The following is a 25,762-nucleotide window of genomic DNA, read 5'->3' as shown; positions in this document are numbered from 1 at the left end:
GAGAAATTATACTTTTGGTGGAGTTTAAAAATTCAATTGCTGATGTAGTGCAAACTCATGTGGAAGAGCAGAGGGTTAAAACTGCGAGATTAGCAGCAGAAATGGCAGATGATTATGAATTAGTTCATACTTCAAAGCTTGGTTTCCGAGATCGGTTTCAGCCTGTGAGGGATAGAAACTGGGGACATGAGAAATACTCAAGTGGTAAAGGTAAAGGTGATCTGATGGGAGATAATTAAGGAGATTGTACCTCAGATTAAAAAAGAAATCCAGGAGGGTGGAAGAAAAATGAAAAAGTTTCAAATGTTTTCACTGTAATAAACTAGGCCATGTAAAGTCACAGTGATAGAACATAGAACGATACAGCGCAGTACAGGCCCTTTGGCCCACGATGTTGCACCGAAACAAAAGCCATCTAACCTACACTATGCCATTATCATCCATATGCTTATCCAATAAACTTTTAAATGCCCTCAATGTTGGCGAGTTCACTACTGTTGCAGGTAGGGCATTCCACGGCCTCACCATTCTTTGCGTAAAGAAACTACCTCTGACCTCTGTCCTATATCTATTACCCCTCAGTTTAAAGCTATGTCCCATTGTGCTAGCCATTTCCATCCGTGGGAGAAGGCTCTCACTGTCCACCCTATCTAACCCCCTGATCATTTTGTATGCCTCTATTAAGTCTCCTCTTAACCTTTTCCCTCCATACCAGGCAACATCCTGGTAAATCTCCTCTGCACCCGCTCCAAAGCTTCCATGTCCTTCCTATAATGCGGTGACCAGAACTGTACGCAATACTCCAAATGCAGCCGGACCAGAGTTTTGTACAGCTGCAACATGACCTCATGACTCCAGAACTCAATCCCTCTACCAATAAAGGCCAACACTCCATAGGCCTTCTTCACAACCCTATCAACCTGGGTGGCAACTTTCATGGATCTATGTACATGGACACCTAGATCCCTCTGCTCATCCACACTTCCAAGAACTTTACCATTAACCAAATGTTCCGCATTCCTGTTATTCCTTCCAAAGTGAATCACCTCACACTTCTCTACATTAAACTCCATTTGCCACCTCTCAGCCCAGCTCTGCAGCTTATCTATATCCCTCTGTAACCTGCTACATCCTTCCACACTATCGACAACACCAGCGATTTCTATTTTTCATTTCTATTTTGGTTCAGCCTGAACCCATCTTATGCATGAATGGCGTTACTGCCATCAGCTGCCTACAAAGTTCTTGCAGATTTTTGAGCCTAACCTAGCATCTGATTGATTCACACTGGAACCCTCTGAAGGGTAAGAAACAGCAAGGCTCTATAGACAATTGGGTTGAAGAATCCTCACGGAGACGTGTAGAATCTAAGACTGGATGCATGAAGCAGAAATATATATATTTTTAGAATTGAGGAGTAATTTAGCGCGGCCAATCCACCTATCCTGCACATCTTTGGGTTGTGGGGGTAAGACCTACGTAGACACAGAGAGAATGTACAAACTCCACACGGACAGCGACCGGGGCAAGGATCGAACCTGGAATTTAATTCAGTACTGAAAATGGAATGAAGATCGGAGAGACAATGGCACTGATTCCTAACCGCGGCAGAGGCCCAGGTTCAAATGTGGTCTTGGGTGACTGTGTGGAGTTTGCACTTTCTCCCCGTGTTTGCGTGGGTTTCCTCCGGGTGTTCCAGTTTCCTCCCACAGTCCAAGGATGTGCAGGTTAGGTAGATTGGCCATGCTAAAATTCCTCCTTGGTGTCCGGAGATGTATGGGTTAGGTGGGGTTATGGGGCTAGGATGGGGGAGTGGGCCTAGGAGGGTACTCTTTCAGAGAGTCAGTGGCCCACAAGATGGACCGAATTATCTCCTCCCTCCTCCTGCCCTGTAGGGATTCTCGGAAAAAAACCAGATGGGATTATGAGAGAGATTTTAAAACATTTTTTATATCTCCACACAACCTTTGAAAGAATGAAACTCCATACTTTCCTGGCCGGAGTCATTACTAATGATCAATTATAAAACCACTAAAAGTTCACTAATCCCAGAATGCACTAGTCCTAACTTACTGCAGTACTTTCAGCGGTGGACTAGTGGGCAAGTGCCTCATGTTCATGCATGTCTTTCAGTGACCAGTCTATTGGCTAGGATCACCCTGTGGGTGAGCAATTTCTAAATTTTTGTAATTATCTGCACATGTTTGGATGCCTGAAGTTGCTTTCCGGTTAATCAACTTCAATAACCTCTAACCTCTGTTAGACTTGCCGTTAATGAAGCAAAATCTGAACTGGTTCCTTCTCTCCATTCTTGATCTCTGACAAATCACTATTACGTGGCTCTGCTAACTGACTGGTGTAGCCACAATCTAGCCTCTAACCCCTCATATTTTATCTTCTTGGGTAGATTTTACTGGTTACCAGCTGTATGGTAACACAGAAGAAATCAAAGCCTTCTAATTAAGACAAATACTAAAAGAAACTGACTTCTATCAAGAGCTCTTGAGTGTCTGATGTGACATAAGGTCTTGACCTTTTTTCTGTTAATTATCCCAATAAATCAGTTTTGAAGCATGGAATTGCAGACAGGTCAGCTCCACTTTTACAAGTACACCACCCGCCGCATCTCTTCTCCCCCACCCCGCCCCTTACTTTTCACAAAAGGATCCACATGTATGTGAGGGGTCGCGACCTGTTTTTGACTTGCAAAACGCTTTATCACTGTATCTGAATCAGGGACAATGCCTTTACAACTTAATTGCTTAAAAGCCTGTATTCATTGCTTATTTCCCAGGACTCTGTTTTAAAGTTTCAATCTTCTATGGAAAATCTGGATAACCCTCAGTTGCTTGTGGGCAGGCAAGGGAAGATGTGATCTGTCACTCTAGATGTAAAACACGAGGGATGTCATGTGAGAGTACCTTTAAGAAATGAGTGTTTAATAATGGGTGTGTATATAAATATCTGTAGTGAGAGTACCTTTAAGAAATGGGTGTTTATTACTGCAGTGATGTCAGAGAGTGGGTGGAGCTGGGCTATCTGTCAGCTTTTTACTTTTGTTTTAGGCTGTTTGCTGCAGGGTGTGTTTTAGTTTCGTTTTCAGTGTTGGAGCTGAAGCCAGACCAAGCAGGTGTACTGCTGTTCTCTGTTCTCTCTGCCATCAAAAGACTATCTCTTGATCATTTGGTGAATTCAGAATTATAAATGTTTTCAGTCGTGACTTTAACCTGATGTGCTTCTGATAAAGGTTTTGTTCTTAAGTCGTCTGGATATTAAGAAGGAAAGCTTAAAGGTTTTCTTAGTGTTGTAGTCTTTGAGGGTAGTATTTGAATTAATGGTCGCTAAGATGTTCACTGTATGTTTTAAAAAGGTTAACTTGAGTTTATAGAATCAACATTGTTTTGCTTTTTAAAAAAAAAAAAGTACTTTTCCATTTCTGCTGTAATGTGTGCTCCCCATACCACAATCTCGTAAACGTTCTGGGTCAGGTGAACTCCATAATACACTTTGGGGTTCTCTAAACCCTGGCCCATAACAAGGAATGGCTCACATTGGGTCTCTGCCTACCCGAGTCACACCATTACCTGTATTCTGAAGTTATGCCTTGGGAAATCCATTCATCGTGGCATTACAAACATTCACACAGCAGCTGAAGGACTGTTAGCCTCCACATCGGACTATAACTGCTTTCCCAACCGTATGAATTTTTAAAAAGCGCTCCGCTCAACTGCTGAACTCTGTGTATGGGTATTCTCAGGAAGTTTAAAAAGTAAAGTAAGGTCACCATAGTCCCCCTTGAGGGGGAGACCTGACCGGTGGTGATTTAACCTGAGGATCACCACACCTCAGACGAGGGACAGGGTTGAGAAAGCATGGATAACCTCAGCAGGTAATTGATCCTGCGCTGTTGGCTTTGTTCTGCATCACAAACCAGCATGGGTAGACAAAACCCTTTGATTAGATTTGTGTCCACAACCACAAGCTTGACGGCTACCAGGTCATGGCAGGAGAGAATTTGCAGATAAATTAACCCTCGAGTGACGGGGCAGCACAGTAATTCTACTGTGGTTAGCACTGTTGTTTCACAGCTCCAGGATCCCAGGTTCGATTCCCGGCTTGGGTCATTGTCTGTGTGGAGTCTGCACGTTCTCCCCATGATTGCGTGGGTTTCCTCCCACAAGTCTCGAAAGACGTGCTGTTAGGTAATTTGGACATTCTGAATGTTCGGACAGGCGCCGGAATGTGGCGACGAGGGGCTTTTCACAGTAACTTTGTTGCAGTGTTAATGTACGCCTACTTGTGTCAATAAAGATTAGCATCATTATCATTCTCAGGTTTGCTTTGGGTCTCTTGGCAACTGTTTATGTTTACATCACTCAGCAGTTGTACTATGACATCTTAAGTTTCTGGCTAAATCTTCATTCCTTTTTTCTTAAACAAGGTGTGTCCAATACAGAGAACGACTGTGCTTTTGAACCAGATTACGCTGTGCCGACCCTCCCAGCTTCTGAAGGAATGCAACACATCAGGATAATGGAAGGAATGTCCCGCTCTCTCCCCTCCTCCCCTCTGCTGACGCACCAATCTATCAGTGTTCGCCTTCAACCTGTAAAGAAAATAACAGGTAAGGTGTTAATTTGTTTATTAATGCGACGTAACAAGGTAACGGCATACTACTTGGATCTCTAAAGTTGTATCATGTAGGGATTGGATTTATTGTGTATGTATCCATGTTTATCATATGGCAAATGACTTTGAAATTTGCGCATTAGCTAATGTCTGTATTTCTATTGCTGCAACATATTGCTCCATTCATACATGAGACATTTTTCACAAACAACAGCCAAGACAATAATACCTACCACCTTCCAAGATTCATCACTATTGTCCTCCTACTTACATTAACATCAGTTTGGTAATTGGCCAATAAATCTTATCAAAAATATTTGCATAGGCAAAGAGAAAAAAAGGCTTGCATTTATATAGTGCCTTTCATGACCACTGGGTGCCCCAAAGTGCTCTATGATCAATTGATTATTCTTTTGAAGCGTAAATATTGATGTCGTGTGGAAAACATACTACAAGCTATTTAATGAACCATGCACACTTTTTTATTAAAGTAATCAGCTTTGGTCCAGGCCTTGGAGGGAGGTCTGAGTAGGGTTCAATCCAAGTCATATTCCTGATGGAATCTGGAACACCTTTCTGTATTGGTGACCAGCATTCGAGTCATAAAATTTAGCATTGAATACCATAATGGCACCTCGGTATTCGAGTGCTGATTCAAATTTCAGGTTGTTTGCCACTCATATTTGCAATATGTTTCTGTTCTTAACTAGCAATTAGATGAAGAATTACTTGTCCAAGTGAGTATTTTGAGGCACTAACGCAACATATGTGTAATTACTTGGGCAAGACGAGCTGATCAAAGAGTCTGCATGGGGTTCTGAAGGCTAGACTTTGATTAACTTAATTTAATTTCGGGAAATGTTTGTGAATGTTGTACATATGGACTTTTGCCCCATTTGTCAAAGTACCACAAAAGAAGTTATTAGCAAAAATGAAAAGCCCAGAATTGAATGTAGCTTTGTACAGGGTATAATTTGGAAGTGAGGAGATCAAATAGGGATTAAGGAAATTGTCTTTGACTAGTGGGATGTTTGAAGTGGTGTTCTGCAGGGAGCTGTATTGGGCCTCGGTTTTTCATCATATGGGTTAATGACATGAAAGGAGTGAGTTGTGTATCTAACTGGGCAGATGTCAGGTTGAAAACAGTGAGTTTGTAAAACTGGCCATATGGATGAATGTGAAGTCATCCACTTTGGATCTGAGAAATAAAAATCAGAATATTTTCAAAAGGCTGAGAGATTTGGAGCTGTGGTAGAAACAAAGGAATTTGGAGGTGCCACAGAGCACAAATAACTAGGTAGAAATAACAATCAACATTGCTAATAAGATTAGGACAGGTTGCATAAGCTTGGTTTGGAATCCTTTAAATTGACAAGGTTAGTGGGTGATCTAATTGAGATCTTAGTAGATACAGAGAAACGATTTCCACTGGAGGGCGCAATAAAATGACAGCTAGGTCAATTATGAGTTAGATCAGGAAACACTTTCTCACACACAGTAATTTAAATCCCTCACCCTCCCAAAAGACAAACAATGCTGGGCAAATTTATATTTTTATTAGTTTATATTGGGATATAGAAGAAAGTTGGGCAAATACAAGTGAGGCACAGATCTGTTATGATCCAATTAAATGCCAGAATAGGCTTAAGGAACCAAATGGCTTACTCTTGTTCCTATGTTGGGTCAAAGCCCATTTTTAATAGCACTTAGTTGACATTTAACCTACGCTCCAAATGTTTTTTCACTTATTCAACGTCTCCTCATAGCTAATGCCCTCCATACGAGGCAACATCCTGGTAAACTTCTTCTGAACCCTATCCAAACCCTCCACATCCCTCCAGTTTGATATCTGGTATATGATGGTGACAGTGGGGGTACTCTGGGTCCAGTATATAAACATTGATGCTTGTTTTCAAAAAGAGTACCATTTCAGGTTACTGCGTGAATGGGTGTTCCTCATACTGTGTGTTGGCATGCAGCTCAACTGCAATTCTTTGTACAGTGGAATTATTCACTAATCGGCCAAAAATGTGCAGATACTGATAGAACGTGAACCCAATGATAAGAAGAGCAAAATTAGTGAAAAGAAGGTAATCTCAAATTGAGCTATTTTATTAGAGAAAGTCTGTACTATATGTCAGAGTCACTGTGTGCACTTGGAGACCAAAAGGAAATGTTTTTTGTACTGATCATTAAGGAGATAAGGAAACTGCAAACGTTTAAAGTGACAGATGAGAGAAGTCCCTTTGGGTAGGGAGTTTCATAGAATCATAGAATTTACAGTGCAGAAGGAGGCCATTCAGCCCATCGAGTCTGCACCGGCCCTTGGAAAGAGCACCCCACTTAAGCCTCACACCTCCACCCTGTTCCCTTTATCCCCGTAACCCAACCTAACCTTTTTGGACACTAAGGGCAATTTAGAATGGCCAATCTACCTAACCTGCACATCTTTGGACTACTGCAACAAATAGAGTTTAGGTAGACCAGATCAGGTAAAGACAGCAGATTTCCTTCCCTAAAGGGCATTTGCAAACCAGATGGGTTTTTATTTTTAAAATATATTTATTAAAGTTTTTTTACCAGCACAATTTTTCCCCCTTACAAACAATAACCCCCCCGTAACAAAATAACATGAAAACGCACTGAGCAAGATATATACATGGCAAAATGGTATATGAGATGGGTTTTTATGACAGTCAATGATAGTTTCATGGGCACCCTTATTGAAACTAGTTTTATTTTCCAGATCTATTAATTTAATTTAAATTCCACCAGCTGTTGTGGTGTAATTTGAACCCATGCCTCCAGAGATTTAGCTTGGACCTCTGGATTATTACTGAAGTAACATTACCACTCTACCATCATCTCTGCTCAAATGGACTAATGGAGAATTTTAGCCATGAGGAAAAATTGGGCAGGCTGGGATTGTTTTCTTTGGAACATGGGTGGCTGAGAGGAAGGTTTAAATGAAGTCTATAAAGTTGAGGTGTGGATAAAATGGATATTTCCCTTAACAACGAGACCAATAACCAGAGGGTATCAGTTTAAAGTCATTCACAGAAAGATTAGAAGTGAGTTGAGGAGAAATGTTTTCACTCCAAGGGCAGGTGGCAAGAAATGAGTGGCAGAATTTTGGACAAGTTACAGCTTTATGCACGGTGGGAATTTGAGATGCTGAGATGGGAGAGGGCAGTTAGAGAAATAAACGGAGGGAGAAGGGTGCATGGGTAAACATTTTGTCTGCAAGGGCAGAGGAGGCTGATATAAACAGCCTTAGCACACACCAGCCTGATCTAATTGGGTGGAAGAGGTTTGAAGGCATGACTGGCCTCATTAATATTCACACTTGGTTTATTGAGGCAATTTTCTAATGGCCATATGAATGTGGAATGGAAATTTAAAGCCAACTGCAACAAATAGAGTGCGTTATTGTTGTTGAATCAGTAGAGTCATTCTTACAATAAATACTGGAGGGTCACTTGATGTGAGCGTGGGAGCGGCTGAGTTTTTGCGAGCTCCAGCTCTGCTCATCTTTTCATCGGTCTTGTCAGCCTAGTGCATGTTTTGTATTTGTCTTTTTTTGGGTTACATCGCTTGTGCTATGTCCCAGGAAGTGTTTGATGGGTGTCTTTGCAAGAAAGAGGCAAGATAAAATGTTGAAGTCCTTGTTTGTTCTGAGTAGATATGCAGGGAACCCAGTGGTGCAGTCCACGGTGAAGATATGGAATCAGCTGAGGAGGCATTTTAGGATGGAAGGGATGTCGGTGCTAACATCATGGGTTTGAGCCGGGGGGATGGATAGTGTATACAGGAGATGGAGGGAAGTGGGGCTGGCCAAGGTGAGGGATTTGTATTTGGAGGAAGGAATCGCCAGTCTGGAGGAGCTAAGGGAGATGGTAGAGCTGCCGAGGGGTAGTGAGTTCAGGTATCTGCAGGTTAGGGACTTTGCGCGAAAGTCTTGGAGGGGGTTCCCTAGGTTGCCAGGATATACCCTGCTGGAGCGACTGCTGCTTCCGGATGTGGAAGGGGACGGAAGAATTGGGGACATATACAAGTGGCTGGGGGAGCAGCCCATTGGATTTCGGCGGCAGCGGTGCGCAGGGGCCTTCTTGGAGGTGAGTAGTGAGTTTAAAAACCTTACCTTTACAGGAGCAGCCCTTTGGATTTCGGCGGGAACCGGAAGTTCGACCTCTGGCAAGTCCCCCCCCCCCAAATAAATTCTGGTGGAGAGGAAACCCGAGACACTACACGTGTAGTGTCTCCCACCCACCCTCCTCCTCTAACCTAATAATAAGACCCATTGGTGTAAGGTAAGTGCCATATTATATTATATATTATTAGCATTGTGCAGGCCAAGGATTGGAGGTGGAGGAGCAGTCTCTGTCCGCGAGAGAACCTGAGAACATCTCAGAAGGTAAGCAAGTGATTTTTACTTTTATACCTTTTTTCAAATTGTGTGTGTCGGGGGGGACAGAAAAGCTGTGACCTGAGTGGCTGGTTGGGATTCTAACCTAATTTTTTTTTTGACTATTTGGGAACTAATTAAACATAACTTAATTATAATTTAGAGGATATCTAAGCCAGAGATCGGAGGATATTATAGTTAGCTATCGCATTTCTATTAGAAATCTAGTGCTAGGAAACAGATAGTTGACAGTAACTTTGTAATTTAAAAAAAAAAGTATTTATTAAAAAAAAAAGACAAATTTTAATTTTAATTAATTGACGCAATGTCAGTTAGAGGGGTGCTGTGCTCTGACTGTGAGATGTGGCAGGTCCGGGAGGCTTCCAGCGTCCTGGATGGCTTCATCTGCAGAAAGTGCACCCAACTGCAGCTCCTCACAGACCGCATGGTTCGGTTGGAGCAGCAATTGGATGCACTTAGGAGCATGCAGGTGGCGGAAAGCGTCATAGATCGCAGTTATGTAAGTGTGGTCACACCCAAGGTGCAGGCAGAGAAATGGGTGACCACCAGAAAGGGCAGGCAGTCAGTGCAGGAATCCCCTGTGGTTGTCCCCCTCTCGAACAGATATACCCCTTTGGATACTGTCGGGGGGGATAGCCTATCAGGGGAAAACAGCAGCAGCCAGAGCAGTGGCACCACGGCTGGCTCTGATGTTCAGAAGGGAGGGTCAAAGCGCAGAAGAGTAATAGTTATAGGGGACTCTATAGTCAGGGGAACAGATAGGCGCTTCTGTGGACGTGAAAGAGACTCCAGGATGGTATGTTGCCTCCCTGGTGCCAGGGTCCAGGATGTCTCCGAACGGGTAGAGGGAATCCTGAAGGGGGAGGGCAAACAGGTAGAGGTCGTTGTACATATTGGTACTAACGACATAGGCAGGAAGAGGCATGAGGTCCTGCAGCAGGAGTTCAGGGAGCTAGGCAGAAAGTTAAAAGACAGGACCTCGAGGGTTGTAATCTCGGGATTACTCCCTGTGCCACGTGCCAGTGAGGCTAGAAATAGGAAGATAGAGCAGACAAACACGTGGCTAAACAGCTGGTGTAGGAGGGAGGGTTTCGGTTATCTGGACCACTGGGAGCTCTTCCGGGGCAGGTGTGACCTGTATAAGATGGACGGGTTGCATCTAAACCGGAGAGGCATAAATATCCTGGCCGCGAGATTTGCTAGTGTCACACGGGAGGGTTTAAACTAGTATGGCAGGGGGGTGGGCACGGGAGCAATAGGTCAGAAGGTGAGAGCGTTGAGGGAGAACTAGGGAATATGGACAGTGTGGCTCTGAGGCAGAGCAGACGGGGAGAAGTTGCTGAACACAGCGGGTCTGGTGGCCTGAAGTGCATATGTTTTAATGCAAGGAGCATTACGGGTAAGGCAGATGAACTTAGAGCTTGGATTACTACTTGGAACTATGATGTTGTTGCCATTACAGAGACCTGGTTGAGGGAAGGGCAGGATTGGCAGCTAAACGTTCCAGGTTTTAGATGTTTCAGGCGGGATAGAGGGGGATGTAAAAGGGGAGGCGGAGTTGCGCTACTTGTTCAGGAGAGTATCACAGCTATACAGCGAGAGGACACCTCAGAGGGCAGTGAGGCTATATGGGTAGAGATCAGGAATAAGAAGGGTGCAGTCACAATGTTGGGGGTATACTACAGGCCTCCCAACAGCCAGCGGGAGATAGAGGAGCAGATAGGTAGACAGATTTTGGAAAAGAGTAAAAACAACAGGGTTGTGGTGATGGGAGACTTCAACTTCCCCAATATTGACTGGGACTCACTTAGTGCCAGGGGCTTAGACGGGGCAGAGTTTGTAAGGAGCATCCAGGAGGGCTTCTTAAAACAATATGTAAACAGTCCAACTAGGGAAGAGGCGGTACTGGACCTGGTATTGGGGAATGAGCCCGGCCAGGTGGTAGATGTTTCAGTAGGGGAGCATTTCGGTAACAGTGACCACAATTCAGTAAGTTTTAAAGTACTGGTGGACAAGGATAAGAGTGGTCCGAGGATGAATGTGCTAAATTGGGGGAAGGCTAATTATAACAATATTAGGCGGGAACTGAAGAGCATAGATTGGGGGCGGATGTTTGAGGGCAAATCAACATCTGACATGTGGGAGGCTTTCAAGTGTCAGTTGATAGGAATACAGGACAGGCATGTTCCTGTGAGGAAGAAAGACAAATACGGCAATTTTCGGGAACCTTGGATGACGAATGATATTGTAGGCCTCGTCAAAAAGAAAAAGGAGGCATTTGTCAGGGCTAAAAGGCTGGGAACAGACGAAGCCTGTGTGGCATATAAGGAAAGTAGGAAGGAACTTAAGCAGGGAGTCAGGAGGGCTAGAAGGGGTCATGAAAAGTCATTGGCAAATAGGGTTAAGGAAAATCCCAAGGCTTTTTACACTTACATAAAAAGCAAGAGGGTAGCCAGGGAAAGGGTTGGCCCACTGAAGGATAGGCAAGGGAATCTATGTGTGGAGCCAGAGGAAATGGGCGAGGTACTAAATGAATACTTTGCATCAGTATTCACCAAAGAGAAGGAATTGGTAGATGTTGAGTCTGGAGAAGGGGGTGTAGATAGCCTGGGTCACATTGTGATCCAAAAAGACGAGGTGTTGGGTGTCTTAAAAAATATTAAGGTAGATAAGTCCCCAGGGCCGGATGGGATCTACCCCAGAATACTGAAGGAGGCTGGAGAGGAAATTGCTGAGGCCTTGACAGAAATCTTTGGATCCTCGCTGTCTTCAGGGGATGTCCCGGAGGACTGGAGAATAGCCAATGTTGTTCCTCTGTTTAAGAAGGGTGGCAGGGATAATCCCGGGAACTACAGGCCGGTGAGCCTTACTTCAGTGGTAGGGAAATTACTGGAGAGAATTCTTCGAGACAGGATCTACTCCCATTTGGAAGCAAATGGACGTATTAGTGAGAGGCAGCACGGTTTTGTGAAGGGGAGGTCGTGTCTCACTAACTTGATAGAGTTTTTCGAGGAGGTCACTAAGATGATTGATGCAGGTAGGGCAGTAGATGTTGTCTATATGGACTTCAGTAAGGCCTTTGACAAGGTCCCTCATGGTAGACTAGTACAAAAGGTGAAGTCACACGGGATCAGGGGTGAACTGGCAAGGTGGATACAGAACTGGCTAGGCCATAGAAGGCAGAGGGTAGCAATGGAGGGATGCTTTTCTAATTGGAGGGCTGTGACCAGTGGTGTTCCACAGGGATCAGTGCTGGGACCTTTGCTCTTTGTAGTATATATAAATGATTTGGAGGAAAATGTAACTGGTCTGATTAGTAAGTTTGCAGACGACACAAAGGTTGGTGGAATTGCGGATAGCGATGAGGACTGTCTGAGGATACAGCAGGATTTAGATTGTCTGGAGACTTGGGCGGAGAGATGGCAGATGGAGTTTAACCTGGACAAATGTGAGGTAATGCATTTTGGAAGGGCTAATGCAGGTAGGGAATATACAGTGAATGGTAGAACCCTCAAGAGTATTGAAAGTCAAAGAGATCTAGGAGTACAGGTCCACAGATCACTGAAAGGGGCTACACAGGTGGAGAAGGTAGTCAAGAAGGCATACGGCATGCTTGCCTTCATTGGCCGGGGCATTGAGTATAAGAATTGGCAAGTCATGTTGCAGCTGTATAGAACCTTAGTTAGGCCACACTTGGAGTATAGTGTTCAATTCTGGTCGCCACACTACCAGAAGGATGTGGAGGCTTTAGAGAGGGTGCAGAAGAGATTTACCAGAATGTTGCCTGGTATGGAGGGCATAAGCTATGAGGAGCGATTGAATAAACTCGGTTTGTTCTCACTGGAACGAAGGAGGTTGAGGGGCGACCTGATAGAGGTATACAAAATTATGAGGGGCATAGACAGAGTGGATAGTCAGAGGCTTTTCCCCAGGGTAGAGGGGTCAATTACTAGGGGGCATAGGTTTAAGGTGAGAGGGGCAAAGTTTAGAGTAGATGTACGAGGCAAGTTTTTTACGCAGAGGGTAGTGGGTGCCTGGAACTCACTACCGGAGGAGGTAGTGGAGGCAGGGACGATAGGGACATTTAAGGGGCATCTTGACAAATATATGAATAGGATGGGAATAGAAGGATACGGACCCAGGAAGTGTAGAAGATTGTAGTTTAGTCGGGCAGTATGGTCGGCACGGGCTTGGAGGGCCGAAGGGCCTGTTCCTGTGCTGTACATTTCTTTGTTCTTTGTTTGTTGGGTCGTGAGAATCAAGGAGAAATGGGAAGCGGAGTTGGGAGGGGAGATCATTTGGGGAGCATGGAGTGAGGCACTGCGAAGGATAAATGGGACACCCTCTTGTGCAAGGATGAGCCAGTTTAAGGTGGTGCACAGGGTGCATATGATTTTGGCGAGAATGGGTGGGTTCTTTCAGGGGATAACAGATGAGTATGAGAGGCGTGGGCGGGGGCCAGCGAATCACACGCACATGTTTTGGGGTTGCGAAAAATTGGGAAGATTCTGGGCGGCAGTGTTCGCGGTCTTAGCCAGGGTAGTGGAAGAGGAGGTGGACCCGTACGTACCCAAGGTGGCGATATTTAGGGTTTCAGAGAAGCAGGAGCTCATGGATAGGAGGAAGGCCGATGACGTGGCCTTCACCTCTCTGATTGCACAGCGGTGTATTTTGCTGGAGTGGCGGTCGGCATCGCTACCGGCGGTAGCGGCATAGTTGGGTGACCTGTACGACTTTCTGCGTTTGGAGAAGATAAAGTATGAGTTAAGGGACTCAGCAGGGGAGTTTGAGAAAAGGTGGGGGATGTTTATAACCGTGTTTGGGGAGCTGTTCGTTGCAGTGGGGTGGGGTTGGGGGGAGGAAGGTGAAAAAGGGAAAAAATCTGTACAGACTGTATTGTTGATTGTTGGGAAGTATGTTTCCCGGGGTGTTTATTGGCTGTAACCTGCTTTGATACATGTTTGTAATAAAATACATTTTTTTAAAATATAAAATAAAATCCTTGTTTGTTCATGGCTGGTGAAGTGGGCTGGGATGGGACCCTCCTTGCAGGGCCGCAGTTGCTGTTGAGCGGGCATTCACCTTGGCATGTGAATTGGATGATGGCTGCCAACTGAGATGTTGTCTTTGCTGAAAATCTTAGCTCTGTCGTGCAGGTTGTCAGGACTCACTTCCAAGAGTTGCGGGGTACTTTTATAGAGGTGATGGGGGCATACAAGGATGTTCTTGTACTTGAGAGAGCACATTCCCTATTGGGAAATCAATTCTGTACTGTTGAGTTCCTGTTGCATGGTTTTTCGTCCATTGAGACAAGAAGACGAAGTGGGGTATACCCCTTGGCCCGACCCTGGGAGAGATGTGGTGGAGAGTTCCCCAGTGAGTTTGCTGATTGGTTGCCATGTTTCAGTGGCTTAATCTGGAGATTGGATGTATCAGATCCGATGGAGCACAACATATCCTGTCTCCAAGGCAAGGGGTCGTTCTGGACTACTGATCATTGGTCCTGTATTGTCATGTTTCTGATGGTCAGCATGAGGGGCTGAAGGTGGCTGAACTGATGGAACCAACCCCCCATGGCCAAAGCCTAGGCTTTTGACTGCCTAGGTGTTGATGAGATGCCATGGCAGATGTCTCATTCGTTGAGTGACATGAAGTATGCTCCCGTTTTATCTTTGGCTTTTGCTTTCTTCATGTGATGTCTTTATCCTGAGAACTGGCTTGTAGCGCGTCTGTTATCCTTAACCATGCTCCATTTTGATTATGTTGTTGTTTTATTGACGCTGCCTTTTTTCCCACAGGGGAGTGTGAAATGTGGGTGTGATGGCCTGTAACATTGGTTATCCTGATCTGGCAAATGGGATTTGGACACAGTTTCACTCCTGATTGTAATTATGCCTGATATGTTTTATAATCCTTGTGAATGGGAGAGGAAGGAGGTTTTCTTCCTTATCACCCCCTGTCTTGTTTAAAAGGAAGATAAGTGTGGTCAGAGCGGAGAGAGGGGTGAAAGGTTGAGGTTGGCAGGGTTCGTTCGTCCTCACTGATTGAGGATAGCTCTCCCCGCTGCCCAGTTAATCCGTTTCGGGTTTCTCTTTTTTTTTCCCTTTCGATTTGAATTTAACCGTGCATGTTTAGGAGGCTGAAGTGGGATTGGTATTCCTGTTTGACGATTTGGGTTGAGTGTGGCCCTGGATATCCGTTATATGATGGTGGTTACCATGAGTCGGTTGGGCGTCCCCTCCATGAGGGTTTATTTTTTTAAATTTCCCCTTTTTTCTGGGCAAGCATTGTGCTGCTCCTGGGCCTGGCAGTGAGTGGGGGTTTGGGGGGGTAGAGGGTGTCCTAACGGTTCTTCTCCCAGACTGGGATCCCCTCCTGGCTATGTTTAAAGCATGGTAGCCTTGTGGATCGCACAATTGCTTCACAGCTCCAGGGTTCCAGGTTCGATTCCGGCTTGGGTCACTGTCTGTGCGGAGTCTGCACATCCTCCCCGTGTGTGCGTGGGTTTCCTCCGGGTGCTCCGGTTTCCTTGGCGGGGAGCATGATTCGGGGTTATGTGGAAGATCCCAGGAACTGGGCTAGGCCAGGCGGGGCTGTGGCTGGTATCCCGTTAACTGCGAGGATACCCCTTTTCCTTTGAGGGGTGGGCCAGGAGAGGCTGGATTTGGTCCTCAGGTGCATGGAAATTTAGAGATGGGCTGAGCACTGTACTTAGTAGTTATCTTTTTTTTTGTCTGGGGTAGGTGTAATTTTCCCCCCTTATTTATTGGTGGCTGACTCCTCCCATTTGTGTGTCTCGGAAAACTGCCCAAGAAGTTTGGGGTGTGGGTTGGATACTGATTCCCTGTTCTGTTTGTTTCACCTTTTTTTGTGCATGGTATTGTAAGTTTGTTGTGTCAATTCTAAAATTAAAAACCTAATAAATATATTTCTTAAAAAAATAAATACAGCACAGGAGGCTATTCGACCCATCATCTCTTTCCCGGTCAAAACAGCTGTCCAGCCTTATCCCACTTTCCCATTCTTGGTTGGTAGCCCGATAGGTTTCAGGGCACATCCAATGATTTTTTTAAAATGTGATGGAGGATTTTCGGGCAGTGTACTTTGGGCAGTGTCGGGTGAGGCAGCTGGGGAAGAGTAAATCGGTAAGTGGGTAGGGTTGCTGAGGTGATAGGTGGGTGTGATGGTAAGTCTGATCTGGAGGATTACGGCTGGTCCAGGGGAGACGGTGATGTTGTGGTATCGGACTAGTAATCCAGAGTACTGAGCTGGGGTTCCAGGTTCAAATCCCGTCACTGCAGATGGTGAAATTTGAATTTTAAAAAATTGAATTAAAAGTCAATGTTGACCATGAAACCATTGCCGATTGTCGTGAAAACCCATCTGGTTCACTAATGAGCTTTAGGGAAGGAAATGTGCCATCCTTACCTGTTCTGGCCTAAATGTGATTCCAGACGCACAGCAATGTGGTTGACTCATAACTGTCCTTCAAGGGCAATTAGGGATGGACAATAAATGCTGGCACAGCCTGCGAAGCCCACGTCCCATGGACGAATAAAGAAAAAAGTCAGGAAGACCAGGTGGATAGTCAGGTGTTCAGGAGAGTAGTCGGGGTCTTTGGTGCATTCAGGGAGAGTAGTCGGGTGGTTAGTTTGATTGAGGGGATCAGTTGTGCCATTATCCAGATGTTAGACTAGGCTTTAATCTGTCTAGCGTTTCTTGGGGAAAAATCCAGATAAGTATCTGAAGTCTCTGACTCTGAGTCGGAGACTTTTGCGGAAAGTCTCATGGAGCAAGGGAATATGCTATTGGAATTTGAAATATCCTGGCCAATTTTCATGGGTGGTCACCATGAAGGAGTTTCCACAGGGTGCATCTCTGGCTGTATGGCCAGTCCCTGATGATCTAGAGATCAGAAGATTTGGGCAAGTGCATAGAAAATGAAGGAATTCTGGGAATCTAACTGACCAATATATTGGCAATCAGTAAATCAAATCCGATATTGGAAGGTATGAAATGCAAGTATAAAGCCTAAATAGGGCACACTGTAAATTGATGGTGCAACTGAATTTAGAATAATGTGTCAAGTTCTGTGTACCACAATACAAAAATGACAGTGCAGCTGTTATGGGGATACAAAAGAAGGGAACCAGAATGATGAAGAGATTGGACTGTTCTGAGCAACTATATAATTGATCATATTCTTACTACAAAAAGACCAGGTTGGGTGGTTATATGATTGTAAAGGGATTAGATGATGTAGCTATGTTGAGCTGTTTCATCTTGTCTGCAGCAGTAGAACCAAAGGATGCAGCCTATGCTTGAGAGAGGTAAATTCAAAATTAGCTTTTGGAAAATTTGTATTCAGTCTGTAGAACAGGGTTCCTCAGGAGGTCGTGGATGCAAATAATTTTGGTTAGTTGAAATGCAAATTTAGTTAATTCTTTCAGAAAATAATACTTCGAGTTGCAGAATATAACAATTTGTGACATGACATGTGGTAGTATTTAGTTTGTACTGAGGAGCAGATGCTGTTGGACCTAAAGCTTTCAACACTTTTTTTTTCTATCCTCATGTCTGGCTCTGTACTAGATTAATTGTTAGAGATTGGTTGTCATGTCTAAAATTAGAACAGAGCAGTTTTGCCAAATGGCCTCCTCTTACACCGTAACTATTCTGTTATTGTGTATCTGTCAATCTGAATTTGCCAGGCCCAGAAACTGAGTCTCAAAGCCAAGGAGAGCAAATCATTGAAGTAGGTTGCTATGTTTTATGGAGGTGACGAGGAAGACATCAGAACTTTAATAGGATTTTTAATATGTTTCGATAGTCAATATACTGAAGTTTCGTACATTAAGATGCCACTCCACTTAGTCTTGACGGTGAAGCACACTGTCTGCTGACTTGATGAAGCATTTAGAACAAATTGGATATTTCTGATTCAGCAGGAAGCAGACAAATTAAGAGTGCGTCTCACTGGGTTCACATTTTCTTGCTTGTATCTTGCCTTATATCCCGAGTAATTTCTCAATTTCACAGCGCAAGAGTTGGATTTCTCAGTAAAATGAGCTTCCATTTTTCAAATGGATTGATGCAAAAAGATCTGGAAGTGTTACAGGTAATCTGCGAGCTTCATTGCATGTGCAGGTAAAGCGATTTAAAATGTAGCACAATAAATCATCATTAATACAGTTGTTGACTCAGTTCTCACAAAGCAATCAAATCTCTTCTGCCACTATAAAGCCAGAGGGCACTAGGTTTCCTGCTCTCACGGGACCCAGCCACTGAGCCAGTTAGAGTCCACGAGCTAGCAAGCCCAAACACCATGCTGTCTGGTCAGGCTACTACAAGGTCTCCAGTCAGTTCAGTATAGTGTTGACCCACAGCTGATTATGTATATCAGTTCTATCATTGAATAAAACAGTATTGGATCTTCTCCAGTGTTAGACTCTGTTTCTAGCTTCCCTGCATCGAGTGCAATCCACATCGAAACTACCTGCCTAACACATCATGGTACCAGATTGATACTGATCTTGACTGACCTACCTCGAGTGAATCAGCATGGACCAGCAAGCAGCCATCCGGTGAAATGGAAAACATCCAACCTCCTCCGCAGCTCCGCATCTCTGGGAACCTCGGCGCCAATTGGAAAATCTTCAAGCAAAAGTTCCTCTTGTACATCGAGGCCTCCGATCTCGAAGCAGCATCGGATGCCTGGAAGATTGCGCTATTTCTCTCCACCGCGGGGGACCACGCCATCCACATCGACAACTCCCTTACATTTGCTGATGGCGAAGACAAAACAAAATTCAAAACCGTCCTGCTGAAGTTTGACAGCCACTGCGACATTGAGGTGAATGAGAGCTTTGAACGGTACGTTTTCCAGCAGAGACTTCAGGGTAAGGATGAACCTTTTCAGTCCTTCGTGACCCATCTCCGCATCCTAGCGCAGTCATATAACTCTGACTCGACGGCTGATTCCATGATCCGGGATGAGATCGTTTTCGGGGTCCACTCCAGCTCCCTTCGGCAGCAGCTCCTGAAAGTCAAACAGTTAACCCTCTCTGTCGCTATCGAGACGTGCATTGTCCATGAGCATGTGAAGAACCGTTACTCCCACATCAGGGCGGCAGAAACTGCAAAGCTGGCCTCCCTCGAGGCGGAACGGGTGCAGGCCATCGTACAAATGCAGGGCTTGAGCCTCGAGGAGAGTGGCCATTTCGCGCGCTTTTCCCGGGTCCCTGCGCATCCCAACCGACTCATGGTAACCACCGAGTGGACGACTATCCCGACAACCCGACTGCGCAGGTGCGTACGTCGACCGACCACACTGCGCATGCGCGATGGCGCATGGAACGCGCTGACATCGGCGTCATGCCGTGTCAAATTGTGGCAATGTCCGTCAAAAGGATGCTGGTGTCTACAGTCTGGCAAGCTTGGCCACTACGCAGCCCTTAGCAGATCTGCTCCACCGCTCGCCAGCCAGCGATCCCAGCTGTGCCGCAGAAGTGTCCGCTCAATACAACAAGGCATGCCAGATTCAGATCCCAACAGGCCCTGATGCTGAGTGCCTCAAGTCCCCATACCGGGTGGGCATCATAACTACATATGCGTTGCCTTGCACCACAACGGCGAAACACATCTCGATCCTCAGTGTGGATCCCGACGACGAGTGGTGTGCTGTCCTCACAGTTAACAAGGCTCGCATCCGATTTAAACTGGACACCGGCGCATCAGCGAACCTCATCTCAAAATCCGACCTAGACACCATCTGCGCCAGACCAGGCATTCTTCCACCAGCCTGCCAGCTCCTTGACTACAATGGCAATGCCATAGCTGCCAGTGGCTCTTGTCAACTAGGAGTATCCAACAAGGCGATCAAGGCAACACTGCGGTTTGAAATCATCGGGCCTGACACCGCGTCCCTGCTCGGTGCTCGAGCCTGCAAGTTCCTGAACCTGGTTCAGCGGGTCCACACCATGTCATCATCACTGTCGACGGCCTCGCCTGATGGAAACTTGCAAGCCAAAATAGATGACATTATCACGCAGTACCACAGCGTATATGATGGAATGGGCACGCTCCCATACCGATAGAAAATCCTGCTCAAGCTGAACACCACCCCTGTAATTCATGCACCACGCCGGGTGCCGGCACCCCTCAAGGATCGTCTGAAGAAGGAATTACAGGACCTCCAAGATCAGGGCATCATATCGAAGGTCACAGAGCTAACAGACTGGGTGTGCTCCATGGTCTGCGTAAAGAAGCCGTCAGGGGAGCTTCGCATTTGCATTGACCCTAAAGATCTAAACCGCAACATCATGCGGGAGCATTACCTGATACCAAAACGTGAAGAGTTGACCAGATCATGGAATCTGGCTCATGCCAGATTCTTTACTAAGCTGGACGCCTCCAAGGGTTTTTGGCAAATACAGCTGGACGCGTCCAGTCGCAAGCTGTGCACGTTCAGCACCCCGTTCGGTCGCTACTGCTACAATTGGATGCCTTTTGGGATCATCTGCCTCCGAAGTATTTCACCGCATCATGGAGCAGATAATGGAGGGTATCGAGGGGGTGCGAGTATACGTTGACGACGTAATTATGTGGTCCACAACGCCCCAGGAACACATCGCTCGCCTCAAGAAGGTATTCCAGAGAATTCATGAACATTGTCTCCGGCTCAACAGGGCCAAGTGCTCATTTGGTCAATCGGATATTATGTTTCTAGGCAACCACATCTCGCAGCAGGGTGTGCGGCCAGACGCCGACAAAGTCTTGGCGATCAACGCCATGAAGACCCCGGAGGACAAGAAGGCGGTCCTCCGCTTCCTCGGGATGGTCAACTTTGGGAAATTCATTCCCAATATGGCATCCCACACCACGGCCTTCCACCATCTCGTCAAGAAGTCGACGGAATTCCAGTGACTGCCCACGCATGAAGAGGAATGGTGTGAGCTGAAAGCAAAGCTCACCACAGCCCCGGTTCTAGCGTTCTTCGACCCAACCAAGGAAACCAAGATATCGACTGATGCAAGCCAGGACGGCATTGGGGCGGTGCTCCTTCAGCGAGATGACTCCTCGTCCTGGGCTCCAGTGACGTATGCCTCCAGGGCCATGACGCCCACTGAGCAATGGTACGCTCCGATTGAGAAGAAATGTCTGGGCCTCCTGACACGGATAGTCAAGTTTCACGACTACGTTTACGGCGTGCCAAAATTCACGGTAGAAACGGACCACAGGCCTCTAGTCCATATAATCCAGAAGGATTTAAATGACGACACCTCGGTTACAGCGAATTCTTCTTAAGCTACGCCGCAACGACTTCTCACTTGTCTACACGCTAGGCAAAGAGCTGATCGTTGCAAATGCACTATCCAGGTCCATTACCACACCGTGTGAACAAAGTGACTTCATCTGCCACAGAAGCGCAAGTGCGGGTGGTCCAAATTCATGAGGAGATGGCCAAGAACCCTCTGCTGCAGCGTGTGATGCAGCACCTTACCAATGGCTGGCAGAAGGGACAATGTCCCCAGTTCTATAACGTAAAAGATGACCTGACGGTGGTGGAGGGAATCCTTCTGAAACTCAACAGGATCGTAATTCCTCCGAGCATGCGGGCTATGGTGTTGGGCCAACTCCATGAGGGTCACCTTGGGCTCGAGAAATGCTGACGCAGAGCTCGGGAGGCGGTCTATTGGCCGGGCTATCCTCCAGTCCTCTGGCACTATTCCTGTAGCCAATGATGACATAAAAATCAAAGCCAAAGGTCCAGCAATCTCTTCCCTGGCCTCCCAGAGAATCCTAGGATAAATCCCATCAGGTCCCGGGGACTTACCTATTTTCAGCCTGTCCAGAATTGCCAACACCTCTTCCCTACGTACCTCGATGCCATCTATTCTATTAGCCTGGGTCTCCGCATTCTCCTCCACAACATTATCTTTTTCCTGAGTGAATACTGACGAAAAATATTCATTTAGTATCTCGCCTATCTCTTCAGACTCCACGCACAACTTCCCATCCCTGTCCTTGACTGGTCCTACTCTTTCCCTAGTCATTCGCTTATTCCTGACATACCGATAGAAAGCTTTTGGGTTTTCCTTGATCCTACCTGCCAAATACTTCTCATGTCCCCTCCTTGCTCGTCTTAGCTCGCTTGCTTTTACAGCCAGGAATGGTCTGATTTTGCACAGTCCGACAACGTCCGTCACGTAACCTCCAGTCCCCACTACCCGCAGTCAAACGGGAAGGCCGAGAAAGGGGTCCATATTGTAAAGCGGTTGATGTGCAAAGCTGCAGACTCAGGCTCCGACTTCAACCTGGCGATGCTGACATACAGGGCAACCCCACTGTCCACTGGGTTGTCTCCAGCGCAGATGCTCATGAATCGCACTCTGAGGACCACAGTTCCAGCCATCCATGTTCCAGACCTTGACCACCTCATGGTCTTACAGAAAATGCAGCAGTCACAGGCCCAACAGAAGGCCACATACGATGCTCATGCCACGGATCTACCCGAGCTGGCCCCAACTGATCATGTTCGTGTCCAGTTGCCTGAGGGCGGCTGGTCAGCCACAGCTGTTGTGATCAAACAAGTGGCCCCAAGATCGTTCCTTGTCCACATGGCTCATGGCTTCCTGCTACGGTGCAACAGACGGGCACTGCGAAGAGTTCCATGCCCGCTACCTGATCGAAGTGCTCTGCCGCCCATGATGCTTCCTCCGGACGTACCCTGCCACGAGGCCACCGATCTACCAGCAATCCTGCTGGCCCATGCGACCACCGCGATGGCAGCGATCCCGCCTATCCACGTGCAGGCGGCTCCAGATCCACCTCTGCAGCGATCGACAAGAATTCGTCGCTCACCACAAAGACTGATTCTGTAGACTGAACTTTTGTACATTTTGTGACTTAATCAATTTAACCTCTGCAAATATTGTTTCGTTTGCCATGTATATACGTTCATTTAGTCACCTTTTGTATATAGTCAGGTGTGTATATATATATATATATATATATATATATATATATATACACACGAACGTACACCTTAGTATTTATTAAAAAAGGGAGAGATGTCATAATATCCACTCATGTATATAATGAGATGCAGACAGGCAGTGATTGACACACAGGATGACCAGTAAGCACACAACACAGTGCAGCCAATCACCAGACAGGACACTGCCACTATAAAGCCAGAGGGCACTAGGTTTCCCGCTCTCTCGGGACCCAGCCACTGAGCCAGTCCAAGTCCACGAGCTAGCCAGTGCAAACACCATGCGGTAGCTAGTATGTCTGGTCAGGCTACTACAAGGTCTCTAGTCAGTTCAGTATAGTGTCGACCCACAGCTGAATATGTATATCAGTTCTACCGTTGAATAAAACAGTGTTGGATCTTCTCCAGTGTTAGACGTCTGTTTCTAGCTTCCCTGCATTGAGTGCAGTCCACATCAAACCTACCTGCCCAACACATCACATTGCACTCCCAGAATCGACCCTGCCCCACCCATCCCCTCTCCCTCCACCACCCTGACACTGATCCAACCACCCTCCTGCCTGCCCTCCCCCTCAGGTCTGACTCTCCCGGACTGCCCCCCCTCCCCTCTTAAGTCCGACCCCCTCCCCTATTAAGTCCGACCCCCTCCCAGACAGGTGCTGGCCTCTTACCCTATCCTGTACTGACACCTCAGACCCACTTTTCAGGATTGTTCCCCCTCTTCACTGAAGCAGCTCCCCATGGCTCCCCAAACAGCAGACAGGCGCCACTTCGGTCTGACCCCACCCACTCACCTAGACAGTTCCCACTCTGTTTCAATCCCCACCCTCCCCTCCTGGACTAGCATGGCCATCTGGCCATCGCTGACCCCCTCCCAGACTGACCATGAAATCACTCCCCCGCCCAGACTGACACCCCCTCCTTTCCCCTATTCTCTGGTCCAATTTCACCCCCCCAACCCGCCCCCTGCTCCGACAGACCCCTGTGATGCACGATCAATGACCACTAAAGTGAGGTTGTAGTCCAACTGAAGGCTTTAATAAGCTAGATTTTTCCCCAGCAGCTCAGGTACAGAATGAAGGCTGCTGAGGCGGCACGGGTTCTTATACCCTGCCTATCAGGGCGGAGCTATCATACATTCTACCAATAGAAAGCATACAGGTTCCACCAATCATGCTTCAGCCTGTCAGGTACCGTAATACTTATAATACCACATTCACCCCCTGTTAAAAAAGAGTCTGACGGGGGTGGTGGCCTGCAACTACAAAACATGGCAACATGGTATAATTAGTAATACCTCTGTACAGTGTTTAGTAACTATTTACAATTCTGATAGTTATGTACATTTGATGGTTTATATTTACAGATTACAATTAAAATGAAGCAATCAGTCGATCGGGGGCCCTGGTCGTCCTCTATGATCGTCGGAGCTACGGTGGTGACTCCTGTGGAGGCTCGGCCGTCTGGGACTCCGGGAGCGTGGCTTCGATCTCCATGGCAGCTTCGGCACCCCTAGACCGTGCTGGTGGGGAAAACGGTTGACCTGTGAAGGGAGTGCCTGCGGGGAGCGTCGGTGGGTGGGCCGGTGGATGGACCGATCCTCCTGTAAGGTGCTGCGGTGGAGGGGAGGGTGGGACTGGCGGCTGGGATGTGCGTGGGGTTCTGGCGAGCACCAGATCCCGTAGGGAGACCGTATCTTGTCGGCCGTCGGGGTACGCCTCGTAGGCGTACTAGGGATTAGCATGGAGCAGATGGACTCTCTCGACCAACGGGCCCGACTTGGGCGCCCGCTCGTGTTTTCGGAGCAGGATGGGTCCGGGTGCCGCCAGCCAGGTCGGGAGCGAGGTCCCAGAGGAGGACTTCATGGGGAAGACAAGGAGACGCTTGTGACGTCTCATTGGTGGTCGTACAAAGCAGTGACCGGAACGAGTGGAGGGCATCCGGGAGGACTTTTTGCCAGCGGGAGACTGGGAGGTTCCTGGACCGTAGGGCCAGTAGGACGGTCTTCCAGACAGTTCCGTTCTCCCTCCCTACCTGTCTGTTACCCCGGGGGTTGCAACTGGTCGTCCTGCTCGAGGCGATGCCCTTGCTGAGCAGGAATTGACGCAGTTCGCCACTCATAAAAGAGGTCCCCCTATCACTATATATGTAAGCGGGGAACCCGAACAGTGCAAAGATGCCATGGAGGGCCTTGATGACGGTGGTTGCGGTCATGTCGGTGCAGGGGATGGCGAATGGGAACCAGGAGTACTCGTCAATCACGTTCAGGAAGTACTTGTTGCGATTGATGGAGTGGAGTGGGCCTTTGAAGTCCATGCTGAGGCGTTCAAAGGGATGGGAAGCCTTTATCAGGTGCGCTTTCTCTGGTCGGTAGAAGTGCGGTTTGTACTCCGCGCAGATTTGGCCGTCCCTGGTGGCTGTCCTGACCTCCTCGATGGAGTAGGGCAGGTTGCGGGTCTTGACAAAATGGAAAATACGAGTGACCCCCGGGTAGCAGAGGTCCTCGTGGAGGGCTCTGAGGCGATCCACTTGTGCGGTGGCACATGTGCCGCGGGACAGGGCGTCAGGAGGGTCGTTTAGATTCCCGGGACGATACAAGATCTCGTAGTTGTAAGTGGAGAGTTTGATCCTCCAGCGCAAGATCTTGTCGTTTTTTATCTTGCCCCGCTGTACATTATCAAACATGAAAGCAACCGACCATTGGTCAGTGA

General features: G+C 46.9%; 1 protein-coding gene across 18 annotated transcripts in view; it reads left to right on the top strand.

Moving 5' to 3' along the window:
- tanc2a (tetratricopeptide repeat, ankyrin repeat and coiled-coil containing 2a) overlaps positions 1-25,762 on the top strand; it is a 1,428,811-nt gene that overhangs the window by 727,613 nt on the left and 675,436 nt on the right. For all 18 annotated transcript variants that reach the window (XR_011937462.1, XM_072486954.1, XM_072486971.1 and 15 more), the window contains one exon: positions 4,442-4,624. Coding sequence is in view for 17 of the 18 variants with exons in the window: in XM_072486954.1 (XP_072343055.1) it covers positions 4,442-4,624 (183 nt within the window). In the remaining variant the exon portion in view is untranslated. The remainder of the gene's footprint in view (positions 1-4,441; positions 4,625-25,762) is intronic.

This window comes from Scyliorhinus torazame, chromosome 21 (assembly GCF_047496885.1).
Source record: "Scyliorhinus torazame isolate Kashiwa2021f chromosome 21, sScyTor2.1, whole genome shotgun sequence".
Taxonomy (NCBI): domain Eukaryota; kingdom Metazoa; phylum Chordata; class Chondrichthyes; order Carcharhiniformes; family Scyliorhinidae; genus Scyliorhinus; species Scyliorhinus torazame.
This window is presented reverse-complemented; position numbering and strand designations above follow the sequence as displayed.